The following is a 22,606-nucleotide window of genomic DNA, read 5'->3' as shown; positions in this document are numbered from 1 at the left end:
CTCCTCTCCACTTCATTCCAAACTTCTTCAAAGTGACATTAACCAGAAAAGACAGAGTGGGGCCTGGCCAGTGTGGGTCAATGGTTGAGTGTCGACCTATGAACTAGGTCAGGGTTTGATTCCTGGTCAGGGCACAAGCCCAGTTTGCGGGCTTAATCCCCAGTGGGGGGCTTGCAGGAGGCAGCCAATCAGTGATCCTCTCATCTTTGATGTTTCCATCTCTCTCCCTTCCTCTCTGAAATCAATAAAAATATATTAAAACAAAACAAAACAATACCATCTGCTCAATAGGCCCTTAGTGTAAATTATACTGTTATTATGAATCTATCTACAAGCTATACAGGGTGGGGCAAGAGTAGGCTTACAGATGTTTGCATGGAAAATAATGCAATAATCAATAAGTAATCATACGAGAATAAACTCTATGTTTTGTGTACTCACAACTGTAAACCTACTTTTGCCCCACACTATATATACTTAGCCCACTTTCTATTCCTTCTCTCTATGTCCTCTAATATCAGGCTTATTGATAAACTCTAATTCTTCCAGCAGTCTTGCTATCACTCAATATACATTTTTGGAGTCTTAACCATCTTTTTTGTCTTTGTTTCTTAGACAAGTTTTTCCTTCCCTTTTATATTCTTTCATCTGGCCTTCATTCTTGGTCCATTCTATCTCCTGCATAATTTACTGTGTTCTTTGTGTCACCATGAGTCAATGTTACACGGCTTACATAGAGGCATTCAGGAGATAGAAGAAACAAGAAAGTCATAGAAAGGAATGAGAAGGTTCTTTTAGATCAGTGGTTCTCAACCTGTGAGTCGCGGCCCCTTTGGGGGTCGAACGACCCTTTCACAGCGGTCGCCTAAGACCATTGGAAAATACATATATACATATTATTTTTGTGATTAATCACTATGCTTTAATTATGTTCAATTTGTAACAATGAAATGGGGGGTCACCACAACAGGAGGAACTGTATTAAAGGGTCACGGCATTAGGAAGGTTGAGAACCACTGTTTTAGATAGAGGTGTGCTTTTACCAAATTGACACATATTTTAAAAATAGGGTAAAAAGAAAACATTTGATTTTTGTCAGTCATTGGTAATTAATGTTCAGAGATGAACTACAGTATATACAGTATAATTTTAGCTCCTGGGCAATTTTTCCACAAGAAAAAGTGCAGCATTTGATAACTATCACTTCAACAAACAAAAGAGTTTCCTACTATGGAAAGGTATTCTGCAGTGTGAAATTAAAGCACCAGGTGTTTGTACAGAATGCCACCGAACATATATGCAGCTTGTTTATTCCTTGCACAACTCAATATACTGGAATATATTTATGTTGAGATATTGTTCATTAACATATTTATGTGGTGAGTTATCTCTTCCTTTATAATAGAGTCTTTAGCAGACAGCTGCTGGCCAAAATGCAGCCTCCCATTTCTGAGCCATGAGTGCTGGGTGTGGCCACGAAGCTAAGTTCTAGCACATGAAATATGAAGGGAAAAGAAACATGTACCACTCGGCGAGCATGGCTCAGTGGCTGAACATTGACCTATGAACCAGGAGGTTGAGGTTCAATTCCTGGTCAGGGCACATGCTTCCTGGCTAGGGCACATGCCTGGGTTGCAGGCTCAATCTCCAGTAGGGGGCGTGCAGGAGCCAGCCAATCAATGCTTCTCTCTCATCATCGATGGTTCTATCTCTCTCTCCTCCCTTCCTCTCTGGAAAAAAAAAAAGTGTGCACCTTCTGGGCCTACCTTCACACAGAAGTGTGGCCATTCCCACCCTTCTTCCCATGGACTTGAATATTAATAAAGGCTCAAGGTGGCAGAGCAGTTAGATAAAAGGGGTCTAAGGCAGGGGTGGGGAACCTTTTTCCTGCCAAGGGCCATTTGGATATATGATATCATTCTCAGGCCATACAAATTATCAACTTAAAAATTAGCTTGCTGTATTTGGTCAAACCTTTAATTAACTCACCCCTAATGCCTTGACTGGGCCAGACCAAATGATTTCACAGGCCTTATATGGTTCATGGGCTGGACAGTTCCCACCCCTGGTCGAGGGTTTTGAAACATAGAGCCTACACCTGGATGGAGAACTGCTTATATACAATTATTATGTGTACGTGAGAGAAAGATGTTCAAGGCACTTTTATGCTGGTTTTCTGTGATGGCAGGCAGATCTGTAGCATAAATGATACAATCTAGTTCATTGTTGGAAGATGAGGTTTGTGTTCAAATGTGCAATTAGGTGTCTCCTCAAAGTTCAGACCGTGTTTGCATTCTCTTTTGGAGTTTATTTTGCTTTGTGATACGGATTATGTTTTATGTGAGCAAATGAAAATCTGTTCATACATTTGTGTAACTATTATGGTTATTCAAAAATTTGGGAACTATTTAAATAGCCCCCAGAGAAGACTGGATGCTGGCTTCTCTTTAATTAGTAAACCACCATCAAGAACAAATACACGAGTTCTCTAAAAAAGGTTTAACCTCAAGTCTTGCCCTAGATATTTTCCATCTTCACATCTCATTTGGTTTACAGAGACCACTTCTTAGACTGTCTCCCTCCCCCAGATTGCTTTGGAATTTGTCTCTGAGAATTGCTCTTAACCAGCTGCCTTACCCCAAAGACCCACCCACACCCTATAAGCTCTGGTCCTATGCCACTCAGCCTTCTGGAGGGCTCATTTCTACTGTCTGCTCATAATCTATTTGGTTTTCCTTTGATTTCAGTGGCTTCACTTTAATGATATATTTCATCATACTTAGGGGAATTGTTAGTTTAAAAGGTTAATATTTACATATACTACAAATGCAGTCCTCTCCAATGGAAACTCCTAAAAAAAATACATGTGTGGCTATCCTGATGGCAAAAAAAATCTCATTGGAAAAGAAGAAAAAATATATAGTATAATAAATGCCTGCCAAGATTTATAGGTTTCAAGAAATGATAATTGAGTGCAATTTCAGTACATTCTAAGGATCACTCTTTTAAGCTCTGTTTTTGTTTTCAGGTTTTTTTTTTCAAGTCTTAGAATCTTGATTGAATGCTGACCCCAAAAAAGCAAAGCCCCCCAAAACTCATGCTCATAAATTCAGTGGAGGGTTTGGTTCACTCACACGACCATCAGATAATGAGCTGATTAAAGTTCTCTAACTAAAATGTTATTAGCTCAAATTCTATATTACCTTTCCAAGCTCTAATCTTAAAGCTGTCACCATAGCAATAGCGGACAAATAGTATAAATGATAGAGACAATTGAGCAAAGTCTTTTCCGAATCTGGCACCTAATTAATACCTTAGGCATGAAAATGTGGCTCGCCTATCTCTCCAAAAGTCTTACTGTTTTAAACTTGGCATTAGGATTGAGTAGTTGATTGAAACTCTTGTTAATATTTTGAAAAACTTTAAATATTTGTTTCCATTTCATAAAAGTAATAGTACACATGATAACTGGATAAAGGATTCTTTAGTGCCCTCAAAAGATGCTTCAAGTAGTTTGTATATCTAATATTATATTTTTGTACTTCCATTAGTTATATGCATTTCACCCACAATTCTATGACCTTTTATAAAAGTTATATAGGGTAAAAAGTGAAAATCCCCTGCTTCTACCCTTTTGATTCTATTGTCTTAAAGTAACTGCTATTAACAATTCTGTGCCTGTTTAGCTAGGATTTGATGTATTCCTATTTATTCATAGAGAGTTTAAATCCATGCATATAATTATATCAAATCTATGCCTATATCTATATGTCACCTATATCTATATATCTATACCTATATCTATATCTATATATCTGCATCCTCACATTTTTTCATATACGGTTGAGATATGCTACACATATTGCTCTTCCATTGTCATTTTCCCAGATATACGATGCCATGAACATCATCAATCAGTTAGTGTACATGGATCTCACTCCATCTTTTTAATGATTGCATGGCATGCCAAACTGTACCCTTGTTTATACATAAAATTTTATTATTAACTATGGCATATACATGTCATTATAAGCAATAATTAAACATTATAGGTGGAAATTTGCTTTTTTCTTTTTTTGTCACTAATACACAATACAATTATGAACATCTTTGTGCATATATATTTTTTTATGAAATTGTTCTATTATTTCTTTTGGTAAAGTTCTAAAATGGCCAGTTGCCAAGACAAAGGTATTTTAACTCAACAGTATCAAATAGAACAAAAATTCCTACACATTTTGATTCTAGAGGCTTCTCCTATAACCATACTTTTCCAGAGTAAATTCCAAACAGAAAATTTTGTTATTAAAACTGTTTATTACCAGGCATCGCAAGTGAGTTGTAGAGTCAGAGTAAATGTTCCTCCAGATAATGCTATAGCACTCCAGAATGATGAAATGCTTAAAATAGAGTATTTAAGTTAGAACTTGTAAATGGGATATAATTACAGCTCTCATAATGCAACCATGCTATAGTGACATGTCCAAGAGCAAATTCTTTCCAGCATTCTTAGTATTGATATAAATGTCCAAGTGGTGAGCATATGTTTCTGGAATGTTTAATGTTTCTGTCGGCAGTTGGGCAGGGTTTGTCTTATTTTCGGGGAGCTATGTCATAGGTCGGTTAATACTTTCTTATGTCATTATTGCATTCCCTCCAACAGATTTGATAGGGTATATGGAAATTTCCAAAAAGGTGAGCTGAACATTCCAATCTGAACAACTTTATGGAGCATTAGCATTTTGTTACAACTTATATAAGGCAGGAAGAGTTGGCCAGAAGCACAGAATGATCTGCTGGCAGATAGCTGGAGCACAGTGATCTTTGCTGTAAAGTGTTTGACTTCACTTAAACTGACTTATGACATGTCACTGATCTAGTTTGTTAGCGAAACCACAGTTTATGGAAACCAGATTTCTTCACCATAAAGAGAGTGGGAGATTTTTAGTCCTCATTGTAGACAGCTCAGTTGAACAGAACTGAGAACATTAGCTTTGTTAGAATTGCAATTATGGATTATTATTATATTGAAAGAGGGGCAAGGATGTCACACTAAAGTGTCCAATCTGCATTGTTTTGCAATGCCAATGGCCACATTGGATTTATAGAAGAAATTGTATTTATATTTACATCAGGATTATAGAGCACTACATTGTGGGATGATTTTTAGAAAAATCCTAAAAGCAAGGCAAACTTTGTTCAAGAGTTCACTAACTAACCCATGCTTCATGTAGCCCCACTCAAATCCTTGCTTCCCTCACCCAGAAACTACTTAGGGGAGCAGGGCATCTACAGGATTAGTCAGGGGACCTGGGCATAAATAATTAATTTCAGTTATTACCTTTAGGGTCAAGAGTTAAAGAAAAGTTGATATGCCCATCGATAACAAATGTGCCAGGGTAACATTTAAAATAATATCAGCATATTTTGGGGGCAGGGGTACTGTTGCCTTTATATATATAAAGGGGTCATTTTTAATATGTAATTTATGCCATTTTTCTTTGATAAAATATGCTTTTCAGAGGGAAAAGGAAACAAACCCAAATAAATGTTATTAAATTAAAAAAAAAATAGAGGTTACTCTTTAGATGGGCTTTGAACAGTGAGCTTTCTCATGTTATTTAATTCCAATTGAAGAAAGTGAAACCAATTCTGTCTTCAATACAGTCTCAGAATAGATTGTTCATAAACCATTATACATATTATTAGTCAACTGGATAGGTTATTATATTTTAATTTTTATATATTTTGATGGTTTCCCCAAGAAGATACTCTTTGAGTCACACAGCTACAGTATAGGGGAAAAGAAACATCTACATATCCCTTTCATGCTACCAAAATAATAAGTGATGGAAACAAGGATATTTACAACATTCCAAAAGCTAGATAATCTGTGCACGTGTCTTACCTTTCTCTTGCGAAGTCTGACTTGATTATCTGTGGGTTCCTGGGTGGTCAGAGGTTCCTTTAAGTGTAAACACCGCATGCCATCTCCAGAGCTGACCTTTGGAAGACTTTTGTTTTGATGTTCTGAGAAACCACTCTTCTGCAGGCCATTTTCAACGGACATTCCACCAGGGCAGGAAGGAGGCTGTAGAAGGCAGCCCCCAGGATCTGCTTTTGATAATGGCAGTCCCCCGTCTGCACAAGGGCTAGCGAAAAACTCATCTTGTACTACACAGCAGGTGTTTCTTTCATGTTCCTCCTTAGGGAAGTCGGGTTTCCTTCGTTGCTGAGCAATTACAGCAGAATTAAGCAATTGCTTCTCAGGCACAATATCGTTCACATTCAACGACTCGCATACATGTGTTTGGGATGCATCTTTTATTTCACTTAAGCTTATATCATTACAAAGCTCCAGGCTTTTACTTATAATGTCAATAACTTTCCTCTCCCCACTTTCTTCTACCAGTGCTAATTCAGCTCCACCAGCCACTCCCCAGGAGTTGTAAGAATCCTGGTTTGTTTCCGTGATAGGCAGCGTCTCGACGAAGGAGCCTGCTCCTTTGACGCTATGTTGGTCTGAGGTTCCGTGCCCTTGGGAAGTTAAAATCTGTTTATCATCTGTAAGATACAGATCAGAATCGGTATCCTCATCAGAAACGTGCACTAGTGTTTCCGTGCTGGCTTCCAGAGAAAGAAACTGATCTTCACCTTCCTGGCTGTCATTTTCATCCACCTCCTTTGAAATGTGACCCATTGGCCTCCCAGGAAAATCTCTCAGCTCTGATGCATGGCAGCAGTCCGGTAGTGAAGCACACTTCTCTTTGCGGTCCGCATTTAGAGTTGCATCTTTTTCCATACTTGCCTGCAAGCTGTCAGCTACGAGTCCATGATGACATGCTGTGTTATGATCATCAGAACTAAAAGGCTGTCCCATCCATTGGGTCACATGTTCTTCCCAGCTTCTCTTCCTGATAGCTACAGACATGTCATTGTAGTTTAACAACAGATACAGAAATACATTCCATGTGAGACAAAAGGAGATGGAACTTGATGAAAGAACTTCAAATTCACTGACTGAGGAAGAGAATGAGTGTTCTCATTTCACCACCTATTAAAAAATGTAAAAATATATATATATAGTTCAGGACATGATTCTAAAATGAAAATATAACTTGGAAAAGAGAGCCCTTAATCTATGCTAGAAAGATTAAATTAGAGAGTTTGTAAAATTTCTGTTTAATAACTTTAATAGTATTACTTCTTTAAGAAGCAGCTTGATATAAGGAGAAAATTTCACATTGGATATTTATGATAAAAAATCATTGACAGTATTTTAAAAGGCAGCTGGATTGATCCATCTATTAATGAATAAAGATATAACTATTGAACATTGAAAACTTCAGTAAGAAAATATTGGGATTGCAATACTTGATAAAATTCACTGCAAGAAACTTGTTGTGCTCGCTTACATGCTTTCCTCGTTTACTTTTGTGAACACAAGTCTTGACAGAAATCTATTTGCTGTTTGGTTTGAATTTCAACAAAGGCCACCAGGGAACTGTTCATGCAAAATTTGAGCTATAGAGACAGCATTTGTAATGTATTAGTGTGTGAAAGAGCTAATACAGATCCCAAATGCTCAGGATGTATTCACTCCAGGGAGTGACTAAGAAACATGAAATAATCCAGTTTAGCTCATATTAACACATAATTCATGGATAAGAAAGCATAGCACATACCATTTACAATGCCTCAGGATAAATACATTTACATGCATAGTATTCCTGCTACTACTGGCTCTAGCTAGCATTATTGAGGCTAAGAGAAATTAAATCACTTGTTCATGGTTATAGATACATCTAGGAAGTAAGCCAGTAGTCAAACTAGGCCCTGGTTCTAAGGCCAGGATGAGATAGCCAACACACTTCATTGTCTCTGTGCAATGAGATCCTACCTCCACCCCTTCCTTCCACATATCTGCAGTATGTATAAAATCTAAACTCCGTAGGCAGGAATTCAGGGGAACCAAAAGGAAGATGTGAGAATGATAAGACAATTGGGATAATTCTTCAGAAATTTCAGTCTCTTTGGCTTGCATGGAGTTTAGTTTGTATACTTCTGTTAGAATTTGGTCATAAAGATTTAAGTAAACAAGAAAACCAGGCATAAGATAAGGTCAGAATATAAACACATTCTTGGTATCCATACTTTTTACCTTGAATTATTCAAACCCTTAGTTAAAGGAAACAAATTATACCAGCGTAAACTCAGCCTTACAAAATGTTGTTCTGTAATGAAAGCAAATTCATGGACTGTAAAAGAAAAATCCCATTCAAAAAGCAGACACTTCTAGTTTTGACTCCACATTGGGACTTTCAGCACATAACATGGATTGGCTTATTGATTTCAGTTGTAAACAAGATTAACTGTGGTGCTGGTTTTGGGTCACTTCAGGCTATTGAAAAGAACTGACTCCTCACCAAAACTTTCAAGCTATTCTGACTAAGCTCTAAGCACATGCCAGAAAGGTAAATATTCCCATCCTGTGAAGACCAGTGAAGTTAAGGAATGTACTAGAAATTGGTTCCTCAGTCTGACCAGATACCTTTCTGGATATTATTTGGTGCCCTCAGAGGTCTGTGATCATCTTTGAAAATGGTCAGCATTCACATTTTCCATGTGGGCCTTCAGTCTCCACGCAGAAGAAAATAGAAAGACCCCGAATCCCATGCATAAGTCATTGCAGTGTGGGAGGCTACAGAAAGTGGAAAAAATGCATAGATGCAGGTCAGAAAAATTTTGCTTTTATGGGCAAATTTGGGTTGTAATAGGGAGGTTCTGTTTTAGAGGCTTTCTTTTCTTTATTTTTATCCAGTGTAGAAAGAGAGGGCTAACTTAAGAAATGCCAAGTGGTATTACTGTGTCATTCCTAAGCCTCATTTACATTTCAGTTGAGACTGAATTCTGGCTTCATTTCTTTTACTAAGAAGAAATAGAGTTTTATTAACCCCTTAGAGAAGAGATTACACTAAATTTTGCCTTTAAGACCTTATCTTAATGTTAACTAACTTATTTTACTCAACCTTGGCAAGTATGTCAATATTTTTATGTCAAAGGAAGACAGTTCAACAAGTCCTGAGACAATCTAGCTACAAAGAGAGATTATAAATTAGATATTTCCAACATAGTCTTAATTACTCTGTCCTAATTTCTAATCTAGGTTTTTTGATTATTTTCAAATTATTCCTGTGAATGTATACTGTCTTTTCTTTCAAGAAAAATGTCCTAATTATTGTTATGACAACCATCACTACATTTTGAGTGTTCATCCCATAATATCCTGTGGTCTGATAGATTTTAAAAAATTATCTCCACAAACTTTTATATTCATACTTCCTATTTAAATTCGGAGTTAGAACATTCATGTTAAAATCTGCCTCCATGATCTAAAGGCTGAACAGAATATTAATGAGATGGAACACTGGATTCTTTCCAATCACGTCTCAGCCTATTGGCCTCATTTTCTAAGTCATCTGAATTGATTAGACGCCATCCTGCCAGGAAGATGTGAAGTCTTTGTCAAAGTTCTGACTTTCCCTAGGGACCACCTCATCAGAATGCCTTATTAAAAATTATATTTCTAGCCTGGCCGGTATGGCCTAGTGGTTGAGCCTCGACCCATGAGCCAGGAGGTCATGGTTCGATTTCCGGTCAAGACACATGCCCAGTTGTGGGCTTGATCCCTAGTAGGGGCTTTGTAAGAGGCAGCGTTAAATGATTCTCTCCCATCATTACTGTTTCTATCTCTTTCTCCTGCTCCCTTCTTCTCTCTGAAATCAACAAAAACAAATAAAAATTATATTTTTAACTACTGACTACTTATTTTGTAAATTTCTATTACATTTTTTTGGGTAAGCCTTTTTACGCAATTTCATTCAGAATGAGCTCAGCTGCTGAGGATTTGGATGAAGGATCTGGAAAAGTATAGGTCATTCCAGGGTGTTGATTTTATGAAGTGAATTTCCATGGGGATTTTTCACTTCTTAAATGCATGTGTTCAAATACCACTGTATTAATATTACATGAGACTGTATGTACCTTTAATTATGTAACATTTCTGAAAAATAATTGTGAAATGTCCAACTTTACTGTTTGTGATATTAGTTCGTAGGATGTTTAGATACAAAGTGATTTCAAATTTATTGTTTCAGCTAATTTTGTAGCACTAACACTCCATAAAATAAGTACTTCATAGCATATAGAATTTATTTTTAAATTAATTTTAATTGCACTAAAAACGACATCAAAGGAATACATTCTATTGAGAATCACTGACATATATCTGATATCAAGTGATCATGCTTTCCCTTAAACTTATTGCTGATATAAACACATACCTTACTTTTTGTCCTGGTAGTGAACTGTCCCTAAGGAAGAAGAGCCTGGTGATAATCACTCCTGGTCATTCTATAGCCTGGGAGAACATGATAAAAATGAAGGACTTGTGGCTGAAATCAAGTTGGCAGTACTGTAGAACTGATGGCAACACTGTCTGCCCATCATCACTCATTAACAAATGTTTATTCAGTGCCATAGACACTGTGCTAAACATTGGGAATATAAACCTAAATAATATACTGTATTCTACCTTTCCTAAAGAAGCTTACAACTTTATGGTAGAAACTCATGTAAACAAGGATAATAAGTTCTCCCATGGCCACAAATGCCACAGAAAATTTAACACAGAGGAGGGGGTCATTAACTCTCCTTCCTTTTCGCTCTCCCTCTTCCCTCTCTCCCTTTCTTTCCTCCCTCCCTCCCTCCCTCCCTCCCTCCCTCCCTCCCTCCCTCCCTTCATTCTTCCTCATTTTCTAAATCATTTGAATTGACTAGAATCCAGATTGGGAAGTCTTTGTAAAAGTCTTGACTTTTGCCCTAGCTGGTTTGGATCAGTAGATAGAGCATCGGCCTGAGGACTGAAGGGTCCCGGGTTCGATTCTGATCATAGGGTACATGCCCCAGTTGCAAGCTTGATGCCAAGTAGGAGGCATGCAGGAGGCAGCAATCAATGAATCATTGATCTCTCTCTCTCTCTCTCTCCTTTCTTCTCTAAAATCAATAAAAATATATTTTTAAAAAATCCTGACTTTTGAAAGTCTTTGTAAAAATCCTTTCCTTCTTTCTTCCTTTCTCCAACCCTTCCTTCCAAGTAGTGTTGGGGATGGTGCAAACATTAGATAGGGCCTCTAGAGGAGGAACCCCCTGAATGAGGCCCTCTGTGGGAAATTTCCTGCTTCCAATATTTCCAGGTCAAATGGGAGTTGAGATATATTTCCTACTCTATGTGCGAATTCTTTCTTTCTTTTTGGCTTCAGAGTTTTACTATTCTAGAATCACCTCTTTAGAGAAGATAACAGAAGCGTCAATAAGCTCCAGAGAATTACTTACAACTTGAAAACTCACTGGTCACACATTGGAAACACATTTCTATGGAGCATTTCAGAGAAAACTAATGGGAGAAATTTTTCAAAGAAAAAGAATGCCAGATAATTTCTCAGAACTAATGAACTTAGTTTTAAGATTGAAGAGAATCCATGGAATATCCAATAATACAAAGAACAGAAATAGATCACACCAAGAAACATTGTGAAATTTCAGAAATTTAGAAGTAAACAAATGATCGTAAATATTATCAGAGAAAGAAAAAATAAATTATATATTAGGTATTGGGAATCTGAACGATATTAGATTTCTTAACACTATACGTATATAAGACAGGTAAGGATTGGTTGCCTCCTGCATGCACCTGACTGGAGATTGAACCCGAAACCTGAGTATGTGCCCTGACTGACAATAGAACCCGCCAGCTCCTGGTGTAAGCGCCGACCAATTGAGCCCACTGGCAAGGACTAAATAAAATGTTTTAAAGAATGGAAATATAATCATTGTATACTACTGGCTTAGCTGTGAAATTTTTTGGTGACCAAGACAATGCAAACAATAAATACTGACTTAATAAAAATTATAGACCGACTATTTTCCAAGCATAAAGTTTTGTGTGTGGGGGGCGGGGGGGGGGGGGGGGGTTAGGGATGGTGGGCAGAATAGTTTCAGAGAGCAAATGTTTAATTTTCTATAATAGGAAATTAACTGATAATGTCTAAAATGGAAAAAATAGTGTAATATTGTTTAGAAGTATGGAAATAAATATCAGGAGAAATAGCTAAAAACATTTTAAGTATTATGCTTCTGAGTGCTTTTGCTTGAGATAGGAAAAAAGTGTCCTATCTATGAATCTCAGAAAGCATGTTAAATAACAATCTAAATTTTAATATGTTTCAGAGCAGGAATTTTAAGACTGAGTTGATGCATAAATACAGTGTTGGGCAAAAATAAGTTTACAGTTGTGAGTATGCGAAACACAGAGTTTAGTCTTGTTTATTCTTGTCCTATATAATAAAAGGCTAATATGCAAATAGACTGAACAACTGAACAACTGGTCAATATGATGTGCGCTGACCACCAGGGGGCGTGTGTGGAACATGGCAGGTGTTGGCCGCAGTGGGATGGTGGAGCAGGTGAGCGGGGGTGCCAGTTGCTGTCATCAGGGTGAGCCTCTGATGGTTACTGAAAATTATTTGCTCCTGCACACTGCGGTCCTACCCAGCGCTTTCACCAGCTGCTGGCAACAGCCCCGCTTGCACCCACTGCTGGTCCCTGGTGCCAGTCCCGATCACTTGGTGCCATCAGTGTGTACAAGAGGTGGCTGCTGGCCCTGATTGCCCCTGAGGGCTTCTCCACCTCCCCGTGCTCCTGAGGGGCGATCGGGGCAGCAGCCACTGCTCACACCCACTGCTGGCACTGGCCCCAGTTGCTCCACACCATCAGTGCATGTGAGCAGGGCCAGTGCCGTCAGCACATGGGAGCAGCGGTGGCAGGAGCAGGGCTGCTGACAGATGGGACTGGGGGCTGCAGTAGGAGGGACTGGGCGGGGGCACAGGGGATGGGCTGAGACCCACCCCTGTGCCTACCACAGCCTCGCAGCCCACAGTTCCTTTCAAGGTGCATGAATTCATGCACTGGGCCCCTAGTCTATAATAATAAAAGTGTAATATGCTAATTGGACTGGACAGCCAAACAACCTTCTGGACATCATTCCGGATGTCCTTCCAGATGACCTTCTGGATGAAACTGTGGCGGGGGCTGAGGCAGAGGTGGTTAGGGGGTGATCAGGCAGGCAGGCAAGTGGTTAGGGCTGATCAGGCAGGCAGGCAGAGTGGTTAGGGGCGATCAGGTAGGCAGGCAGGCGAGTGGGTTGGAGCCAGTGGTCCCAGATTGTTAGAGGGATGTCCGACTCCCTGTGGGATCGGGCCTAAACTGGCAGTCGGACATCCCCAAAGGGTCCCAGATTGCAAGAGGGTGCAGGCCGGGCTGAGGGAATGACCCCCCACATGAATTTTATGTGCTGGGCCTCTAGTCTATATAATAAGAGCCTAAGCGACCATTATGGCAGAACAACCAGGATGACCCATCGCTATGATGCGCATTGACCACCAAGGGACAGACACTCAATGCAGGAGCTGCCCCCTGATAATCAGTGCATTCCCACAGGGGGAGTGCCGCTCAGCCAGAAGCCGGGCTCACAGCTGGTGAGCGCAGCAGTGGTGGCAGGAGCCTCTCCTGCCTTCGTGGCAGCATTAAGAAGCAGTGAGCTAAGCAGTAAAGAGCAGCAAGCAGGTAGGTGATAAGGAGCAAGGGGTCTCGGACTGCAAGAGGGATGTCCAACTGCTGCCTTAGGCCTGCTCCCCACAGTTGGACATCCCCTGAGGGGTTCTGGACTGTAAGAGGATGCTGGCTGGGCTGAGGGAACCCCTCCAGTGCACAAATTTCATGCACCGGGCCTCTAGTATTATATATTTTTCCATTCAAACAACTGAAAAACCTACTTTTGCTCACCCCTGTATGCTTGCATTTCCGCTATAATATATTCAATAGGACCAAACTATTCCCCTTTGTTCCTGCCCCACTCAGCACACCCCCCCACTCACAATTATACACAAACTTGCCTCACACTTTCAGCAAAATAAAGATGTCAGTTTGGTACTTATTTTTGGCCACCAATGTCAGTGCAGTTTTTCATGGGGTTCTTAAGTGATTTCTACAATGGCTTCCTTTCCTCCCCAACCCTTCTGGGAACTCCTGGAATTCAGGGCAGGTATTCTTGGTAATCCTCTTAACTATAGTCTTTTAAAAATATTACCTGGATAGAAGTTTAAGACATCGAAAATAATATGTAAGTAGAATTAAATGAGTAAATACATATGAAAAGAGAAATTCTCGGTTATGGTCTAATTTCTTGGACACCACACCCTCAATTCTTGAAAAGACAGCAACTGTTTGATTCATTCCTTCGAATGTGGATATCTTGTTTTCTCCTTTCAGAACACAGTTTTATATTATATTATATTAAATTCTCATAATCATATACATGTTGATCCCCCCTGGATAATTGTTAAACACCTTCACACAATTCCTCATATTTAGAAGGGAAAATAAAGTCATAATAGTACTGCCGATTTCTCTTTATTTTTTCTGCTTTTTCCTTGAATAGCTAGCGTTACTTCTGGCTTCCCTTAGTGTCTTTCTTCTCAATTACTCGTTCCATGTTAAATTTCTAGGACCTGTGCTTCTCCTACTACTCTCAAGTATATAGATGTGTAATATCTATCATGTAACAAGTTCTCAGTAACTCTAGGAAGGAAGAAAAGATATAAGGGAGAAAATCTTTTAATTAAAAGTAGGTTAAACTCTCTGAAATGCTGTCTTGCAAGAATAGAAAATGCAGCTAAGTCAAGAAAAGAACACTTCAATACCAGCCTGTTTTGTTACTACATGAAAAGGGTCCAGTGAGATGGAGAGATTGGGGACATCTTCAGTGATTTGAAATCTTAATGTATCTTAGCCTACTCTCAAGAAGTCTCCTTTCCACATAGTGAGTGCCCCAAACACTTGGAATTGAATTAGATAATTAGAACAGAATCAACAACACAGAAACAGACAGCATCACAGATTAACACAGCTCTTCAAAGGTGCTCTCACTGTCAAAGGAAATCTTTATTACAGTGAGCATTTGTGGAAGCTAAAATGAAATTCATTTTTTTATGGAGATGTCAAAGAAAAAATTATCTAACAAACTAAATTGCGTACCTTTTGGCATCTTCCTATTGCCCCTGAATCAATGGCAACATGCAGAGGATTGCTTTTCATTGCCAAACTGATGTTGCATATACAAGATGCCTAAGAGCAGCAAGAAATCATAGAACAGATATAATTTTTCTGAAATTTTTATGTAAATGTATGGACAAATAGCAAGAAAAGATAATAACACATTTAAAAAAGCATTTTTATGAGTCTAGTTAGAGTGGCCAACTGTTAGTAAAAAACAATTAGTGCTTTTTCTTTAAAAAATTCATGCTACCTAATCCAAATTATGCTGTGGGGGAGAGAGAATCCTTTCATAATACAATGTAAGAATTTCTCTCCATTTGATTTCATGTAGATTTCCTTTCTTTAATAGCAATCTGTGTCTTACTCCTTCACAAAATTATCCATCTACTTTTACATCCTTTGCCAAATGTTGGCATTTACTCATTATGCTTCATTAGCTGTTGGTGGGGAAAAAAAATTCCTGTTAAAATTCTTTATTGGTGATTGCTTAGTGAAACTTACAATATTATATATGAAATAGCTTTCATGCCTTTAGACTGTCTGGAAATCATTAACAATTTTAGTAATTTATAGAATGAACCACCTATAATGAACTAAGTCAGTGGAATAAGTAGTACATCACCTTTTCCAAGAAACACACCCAACCTTCCATCATTTTTTGGTCTTTAGAAAAAAAAAGGAGTGGTATCTAACTAAAAACATTCTCTTTAATATTTTCCTATTTTTATGTATATCTCACTTTTTTGAGCTTGGAAAACTTTTTCTCATTCTTAGCTTTCAGAGGCAAAGATATTCCAGGAATCAGGCAAACTTGAAAATTAACTGTCAATCCTCTGGAAAAAGCTCATCAGAAAAGAGCAGGGTGCTACAAAATTGCAAGGTATTATTTCCATGGTACCTTCTATTTTTACCTCCAGGTTCCTGCTATTTAATGCAGTCTTAGTAGTTTCTAATTTTCTTGCAGGGAGGAGCCCAGATACTGGCAATGTTTGACTTACCACCACTTTATAGCTCAGTTTCGCCAGGTTTGCAGATTCTCTTAACGTTTTCTTAAGCAACCCACATGTAATTTGAGGAAATCTTGGAACATTTAATGATATTGCCTGATAGCACTGAGACTTCTCTGAGGGTAATTGGTTTCCAAGAGATCCCAGAATTAACATAATCATGGAGGACAATATTGCATCATGTTTGCAATAATTTCCAGATATCTGTATTTTCTTTGGACTTCCATGTTTTATTTTTAAAAGAGTACACAGTATTCTTAATAAAGTGTCCTGTCCTACGCAGAATTCTTTGAGCATTCAGAACTACAGTGTATCTTAAATATTTCTGCAATTAAATTCATTACTGAATAATTAATCGTTTATGTTTTTTTGCCTTGATATTTCTTTATCTACAGAATCCCTTATAACCAAAGAAAAGTATTGCCTTTGCTCTGAACTTGTTTCACATGGGATTTTTCATGCAACAGGAAATAGCTTAGAGTTAAATTTGATATCAAGAGTTTGACTGCCTTTTTCTTTGGATGGCAAATCAGTATGACTGAAATGAGGTTTTGCTTTATTATAAAAAGAGATTTCTATTCAACAAGGGACATGGATTATAATGCTTTATCAACAGCATGGTGATATGTGGCTTTGCGTTAAGTGCCACTATTTTTAGCTTTGCTATCATTTCTAAGAACACTCTAACGGTAGACACAGTAATCACTAAATATAAATAAGAGATATGACTACATCAACACAGGTGCTCAGATAGCTAGGTGATAACAGGATACTAAGACTTCAGTCATTCAAATAGCTCAACTTTCACTAAAATCTGGAATATGAAATCATTGGGAACTTGGCTACTTTGGTTAGGTCTGAATCATCCTACCAGGGATTAATGCTTCTGATGTCAACTTTTGTCCTCTGTATTTAATATTTATAGTTTTCATTTTACTTTGTCATCTAATCTATGTGCATTTAAGCTTGGTTCTATGACCAAGTGTTCTTCTCTGAATCCAGTTAATAGTAGGTGCATTCAAAACTTTTGATGATCATGATAATAGTAATAGTAGCAAAAAGCTTCCATTTTTGTGGAGGCAGGATGTCTGTTAAAGAATCATTCCTTCCCTCAACCCCCCTGTGACTTGGATTAGTTACTTAAGTTTGTGTTCTTCAGTTTTCTCATGTCTATAACGGGAATAATAACAAATTGTTGGGGGAAAAAGAATAATATTGAGCTAAAATAACAATGATGAGCTAATAGTGCGTGTAGAACACTTAACTCATGACATATTGCAAGAACTCACTTGATGCAAAGTGACTTGATGCTGATGCTGATAAAGACAATGCCAATGACTCCTTTAGTTTTTGGTTGATCTTAGCTGCAGAATCCATGGCTGAGTATGAGCTGGACCCATCCCTTGGATGCCCATGTTATTTCAACATAGATGAGCGATTTTGACCAAAAACGTGAAACACCATGATTCTTTCTTTCTTGATTAATTGACTTATGCTTTTCTAAACAAAATATTTGTTTGTTATACTGTATGCAAAACAATTTCCACATACAAAATCTCACGCGGCACTCAAATGACCCAGTAATATAAATATTTTCTTTATCTTCCCCACTTTACCAATAAAAAGCAGAAGCTTAAGGCAGTTACGGAGCATGTTTCAAATCATAGAGCATCAAGTGGCAAAGATGCAAATTAGAGCCAGTATTCTGACTGCCCATTGGGCTTTCAGTACACCACTCCATTTAAATTGTGGAGAACTCACTAGTGCGCTGCTCTCACTGGCCTTATGTAACGTTCAATTTCAAACTATTTCTGGATGCTCATGTTTCCTTCTAGCTCTTACTGAATTTGTAATGGCATCGTATGAGAGTGTTGTTAACCTCTGGCCTCAGGCTCTGATGACTCTTGACAACCTCTTATTTTCTTTCCACTTTAAAAATTATTATCCTATCATTACAGGATGTTTGGGGAAAAAGTTCCACAATGCCCACTCTTCAAGACTGGTTTTGCTTTGCTTTCTTTCCTCTTTCCATCCTATTTATTCCACAAACATTTATTGACAGGCAGGTATTGATAACACCTGACATGTTAGGTATTTTGCTAGTTTCTGGGAACAAAAAGAAACACTGAATTTCTGAACTGGTTCTCTGATTTTGGTACTTTCTTCCGATATCATTTCCATTGATAGGACTGATTTTATCTTTGAATTATTTGAATTTTATTGCTAAAACACTTCAATTCAGTCTAACCCCAAACAACCTTTTCACACATACAACTAGCTACAATAGTTTTTTCTATCCATCTATCTTTTTTGTTTGTTTTGTTAATCCTCACCAGAGGACATTTTTTTTGTATTGATTTTTAGAAAGAGTGGAAGGGAAAGGAGAGACAGAGGGAAACATTGATGTGAGAGAGACACATTAACAGGCTGCCTCCCACATGCGCCCTGGCCTGGGCTGAAGATTGAGGTACAACCGAGGTACATGCCCTTAACCAGAATCAAACCTATGATCCCCACAGTCCATGGACCGATGCTCTAACCACTGAACAAAACCAGCTGGGGCTCTACCCATCTATCTTAATTTATGTGAAAGTTCATATGCATACTGTTTGCATTGCTTTCCAGCTTTTTATGTGTGTCAGAGTTCCTGTATAATCATTTAAAGTTCACTTATATACTCTATAATTCACTGAATCAAAATAAACAATCTTTTTTTAACTAGGTCTCAAGGTCCACATTTCATCTTTATTCTCTTTAACTTCCTAAAAAACGAAGCCCATCTATTTCTCAAAACTCTGTGAACTGACTAGCAGTTTAATGCCAAAATAGAGCCATAGAAGTAAATGTTGTATTTCTACATCCACACCAAACTCAATCTGTAGGTGGGCTTCTCCATAAACCTGTTTTAAGTGATACACACAGGGGCTTAGCATTCGTGTGGGGGAAGAAGGCACAATACTCATGCCACTTCCTAAAATCTGGAGATTTTTTACTGTTCCCTCATCCTCTTTAAATCCTCATCTCCTAAATTCTTGATATTTATCTATTTTGATGATATAATTCTCTGATCCAGATCTAGGTTAGGTCTCAGATCTTTGCTGTACTGTAAGATATCTATGGAGAGATTCTCATTGTAAGATAATATTGATTACTGACACCAATTCATTCATTTTCCAAGAAGAAACAAGTAAGATAAAAACAAAAGATAAATTTTAGATGTTCCATTTAGACTTACTTTTGGCCTGTAAGACCCAATCCTCTGTAAGGTTATACCATGCCTAAAAATTCTCTTGTTTTAAAAAATGATAATGCCCTTAAGAAAAAAATAGAGTGATGTACTTTCTTTTACAGGCCCTCCAGGAATTATGTAGTCAGTTATACAGGCCATTTCTTTACTGCACTTATTCCTCATTCCAATAATGTGGAGTGTGGTGACACTGGAGGCATTGACTAGTGAAACTTTTAAATGGTAATGACATCCAATCTGTTTCATAAAAATGAGAGAAAAAAAACATCATTGCACACATTTTCACTAAAGAAATGGCATGCCCTAGAAATGACATGCATTGGTTTTTATGAGAAAGGCTTGGAAAGTGCTGTGTTTCAGCATGCATAGCAACATATATTGTCACATATGAGGTATGATACAGATGATTCAGCCAACTCTCCCATTTTACATTGCATTGGTCAGACATTTATTTATGTACTGTAACAAATCCTGTATTCTACAGCTTAAGGGTCTTGCAGAAGGCTCAGCATTGACATAATCAACTAAAGGATTGAGTATAAGCTATAGAAGGGAAGATGAAAGGGAGTGGGCTTTTTGGTCCTAGAAATGTACACTTATGTTTTCCTATGTCCATTTAGGCTTTTTATAGTTCCACTGAGGAAAAACCCACAGAACTGGAATAGACTTGCAGCAACAGAAATTTAGGTTAGCTAAGAGAAGGAAAGTCTACGTACGTTAAACCAGTTTCAATGGGGGGTAGTAAAATCTCTGACCATCATTGTTTAGGCAAGTTCATTATGATGCCCTTGAATACAAGGATATGAACTAGACAAGCTCTTTTCTAGCCCTTGTTAAGTACCATACGTTTAAAATTACTGTGATTATTAGCATATGGATTGATTTTCTTGGCATAATCATGAAATGTAACAAAATAGGCACAAACAAGTTACTCCCTTAAAGTGTTTGTTGAAGGCATAATAAATTTTTTTAAACTTTCATTTGAGAAAATTTTATTACTAAATTTGGTTCTTTTTAAAAATCATTATTTTTTCCCCACACACTGTAACACTGGTGGCAGTTTTTATTTTTTTTAAAATTTTCTGTCTAAAATTAGACTCCTACTGGACATGTGAATATTTTATTCTGCATAATTATTATTTGAGAGCAGGATGATGTAGTATAAAGATATCTGAGCTATAAGACAGTACTGTGGTTCCACTGTTATCTCTTCTACTAGCTAGTGGTGTGACCTTGGACAGGTCATTTTTGAATGTGATTCCTTAGCTCCTCTGGCAACCTTATCACAGCGTTAGAAGAGTGATGTCTTATACTATTTCCTTCCTTGAAAGTCTATTCAGGAATTTTATTGAATCACAGTTTACGTAAGTCAGTATTTTATATATTTTTAAACATACTTAAAAATAGATTATTTTTTATCATACTTTAAAGTCCTAACATGACTTAACTTGTTAGTGAATAGTTAAAATTCATCAATATAAGCATAGAATTTAAGAATAATTAGCTAATACAACAAATGTTTACCTTGTAATGGTAAAAGTTTATAAGTACAACACTTAATTTCTTTTGACTCAACTGTCCAATAGTTCTCATCTTTCATTTAATGTATTTTGGGTTCATCTAATAGGTTTGGAAATACATGTGAATATTTGTTCCCTTCACATACCATTGTATATTACTTTTATAAAATAATTGGTTTCATTCTAAATATTCAGAAATATAAATATAGCAATATGTTACGCATTAAAAATCAATGTCATTTTAGTCATTACTAGATATATTTTTTCATATGTTGCACATTTAAACATTTAAGATACCTTAAAAAGACTAGAGCCTGGTAGAAATGTAATCTTATGATTATAAACACATGATCAGATTTTCATATAATTGTAGTAATTTCCAGTTGCCTTAAAATAGTAATAATGAATGTTATTGTCATTGGGATTTACTTCAGTTATTCAAAAATATTCACAAAAATATGACTTGAATAGTGAATTCAGGGAATTTAATATAAATTAAATCCAATTCTGATATTTAACATGTTAAAACTCAGATTAAATACTACTTAGGACAGGTTACGCATTTACTTTTGTTAAAAATTAATGAAACATTTAAGCTGTACATTAGCAGCTTGACCTATGGTTAAAGCTGGTTTGGGAAAATATTGAGGAATCCAATCTTCATATTTTAAATGAGACACAAAATATTCTTTGGAGATTCACTATCAAGAAAAGTCACTCTAGTGCTATCTACTCTCCCTATTGGCAAAAGGAGGGAGATAAAAAGAATTCATTTATACCTCGCACTTATGTGTGAGAATATGCGTTTGCTTCATATTATGCCATGTAACCAGAAAGTTGGTCTGATAGCTCTACTGATAAATAAGTTAAGAATAAAAAGGGATTAAAAGAACATCTTAGTTTATGGAGGAAAAGAGTCAAGTCTCTCTGGAGCCTATTTTAGAATTGACATTTTGCTAAAACAATTTGACTCACAGTTTTCTACTCACTAAACATTTTCCACTCCTGCTTTCATGGCTTAGCTCTAAAACCTAGGAAATCCACCACTTGCTGCAAGAGGCTAACATTTATCCCCATCTTTCTGCCTCTCCAAAGACTGCCTCCAAGCGTAGAAATAGATTGTCCACAGCGTCTTACCTAGACAAGGAGGAGCTGCGACGCCAAGGCATGACATTGTTCAACGCTCAGGTTAGCCAAGAAGTCCGGACCGTTAGTTTCTCCAAAATATAAGTTCACATTTCGTGGTTGAGATCATGGCTCTATTCTAAGCAGTTCTGCGCAGCGTGTGATTCTAACAAAAACACCCTGGGCAGCTGGAGGGAGCCTCAGCCGGAGCAGCAGCCTGTCAAGACGCTCCCAGTGCCTTCTGTCTCCTGAACTCAGACTGATGTTTTGCGAAAGGGGCCTCCACCACCAGGCCCAGATTGCCTGGGAAGCATTTCCTGCCTCTGAGGAGTGTGCATGGGAGAGAGACTGCACGAGGGGAGGGAGGGGGAGAGGGAGAGGCAGCGCCGAGCCCGCCTGGGCGGTGTAGGAGTTCTGATTTTACACAGAACTGAAGTGAGTTTGTCAAAGCTCTTGAGGTGATTAGCTGGAGAGTCATAAAGTCCTAGAGCTTTTTCTAGCCCGCATGGCTTATGAGGAAAAAGGAGAAAAAG

At 37.7% G+C, this 22,606-nt stretch overlaps 1 protein-coding gene across 3 annotated transcripts in view; it reads right to left on the bottom strand.

Annotated features, from left to right (window-relative positions):
* The window catches only part of DLC1 (DLC1 Rho GTPase activating protein), a 368,479-nt gene extending 346,131 nt beyond the window's left edge, over nucleotides 1-22,348 (bottom strand). For 2 of the 3 annotated variants that reach the window (XM_070408300.1, XM_070408301.1), the window contains exons 1-2: nucleotides 22,086-22,341; nucleotides 5,909-7,054 (exon numbers count right to left, since the gene is read on the bottom strand). In XM_070408300.1, the coding sequence (XP_070264401.1) occupies nucleotides 5,909-6,931 (1,023 nt within the window). In that variant the 5' untranslated portion in view covers nucleotides 6,932-7,054; nucleotides 22,086-22,341. Of the gene's footprint in view, nucleotides 1-5,908; nucleotides 7,055-22,085 lie in introns of all 3 variants that reach the window. The other variant, XM_070408308.1, reaches the window with a different exon arrangement.
* Between the last annotated feature and the right edge of the window lie 258 nt (nucleotides 22,349-22,606).

This window comes from Myotis yumanensis, unplaced genomic scaffold (genome assembly GCF_028538775.1).
Source record: "Myotis yumanensis isolate MYYU_CA2020_CCGP unplaced genomic scaffold, mMyoYum1.0.hap1 SCAF_3, whole genome shotgun sequence".
NCBI classification, from domain to species: Eukaryota; Metazoa; Chordata; class Mammalia; order Chiroptera; family Vespertilionidae; genus Myotis; species Myotis yumanensis.
This window is presented reverse-complemented; position numbering and strand designations above follow the sequence as displayed.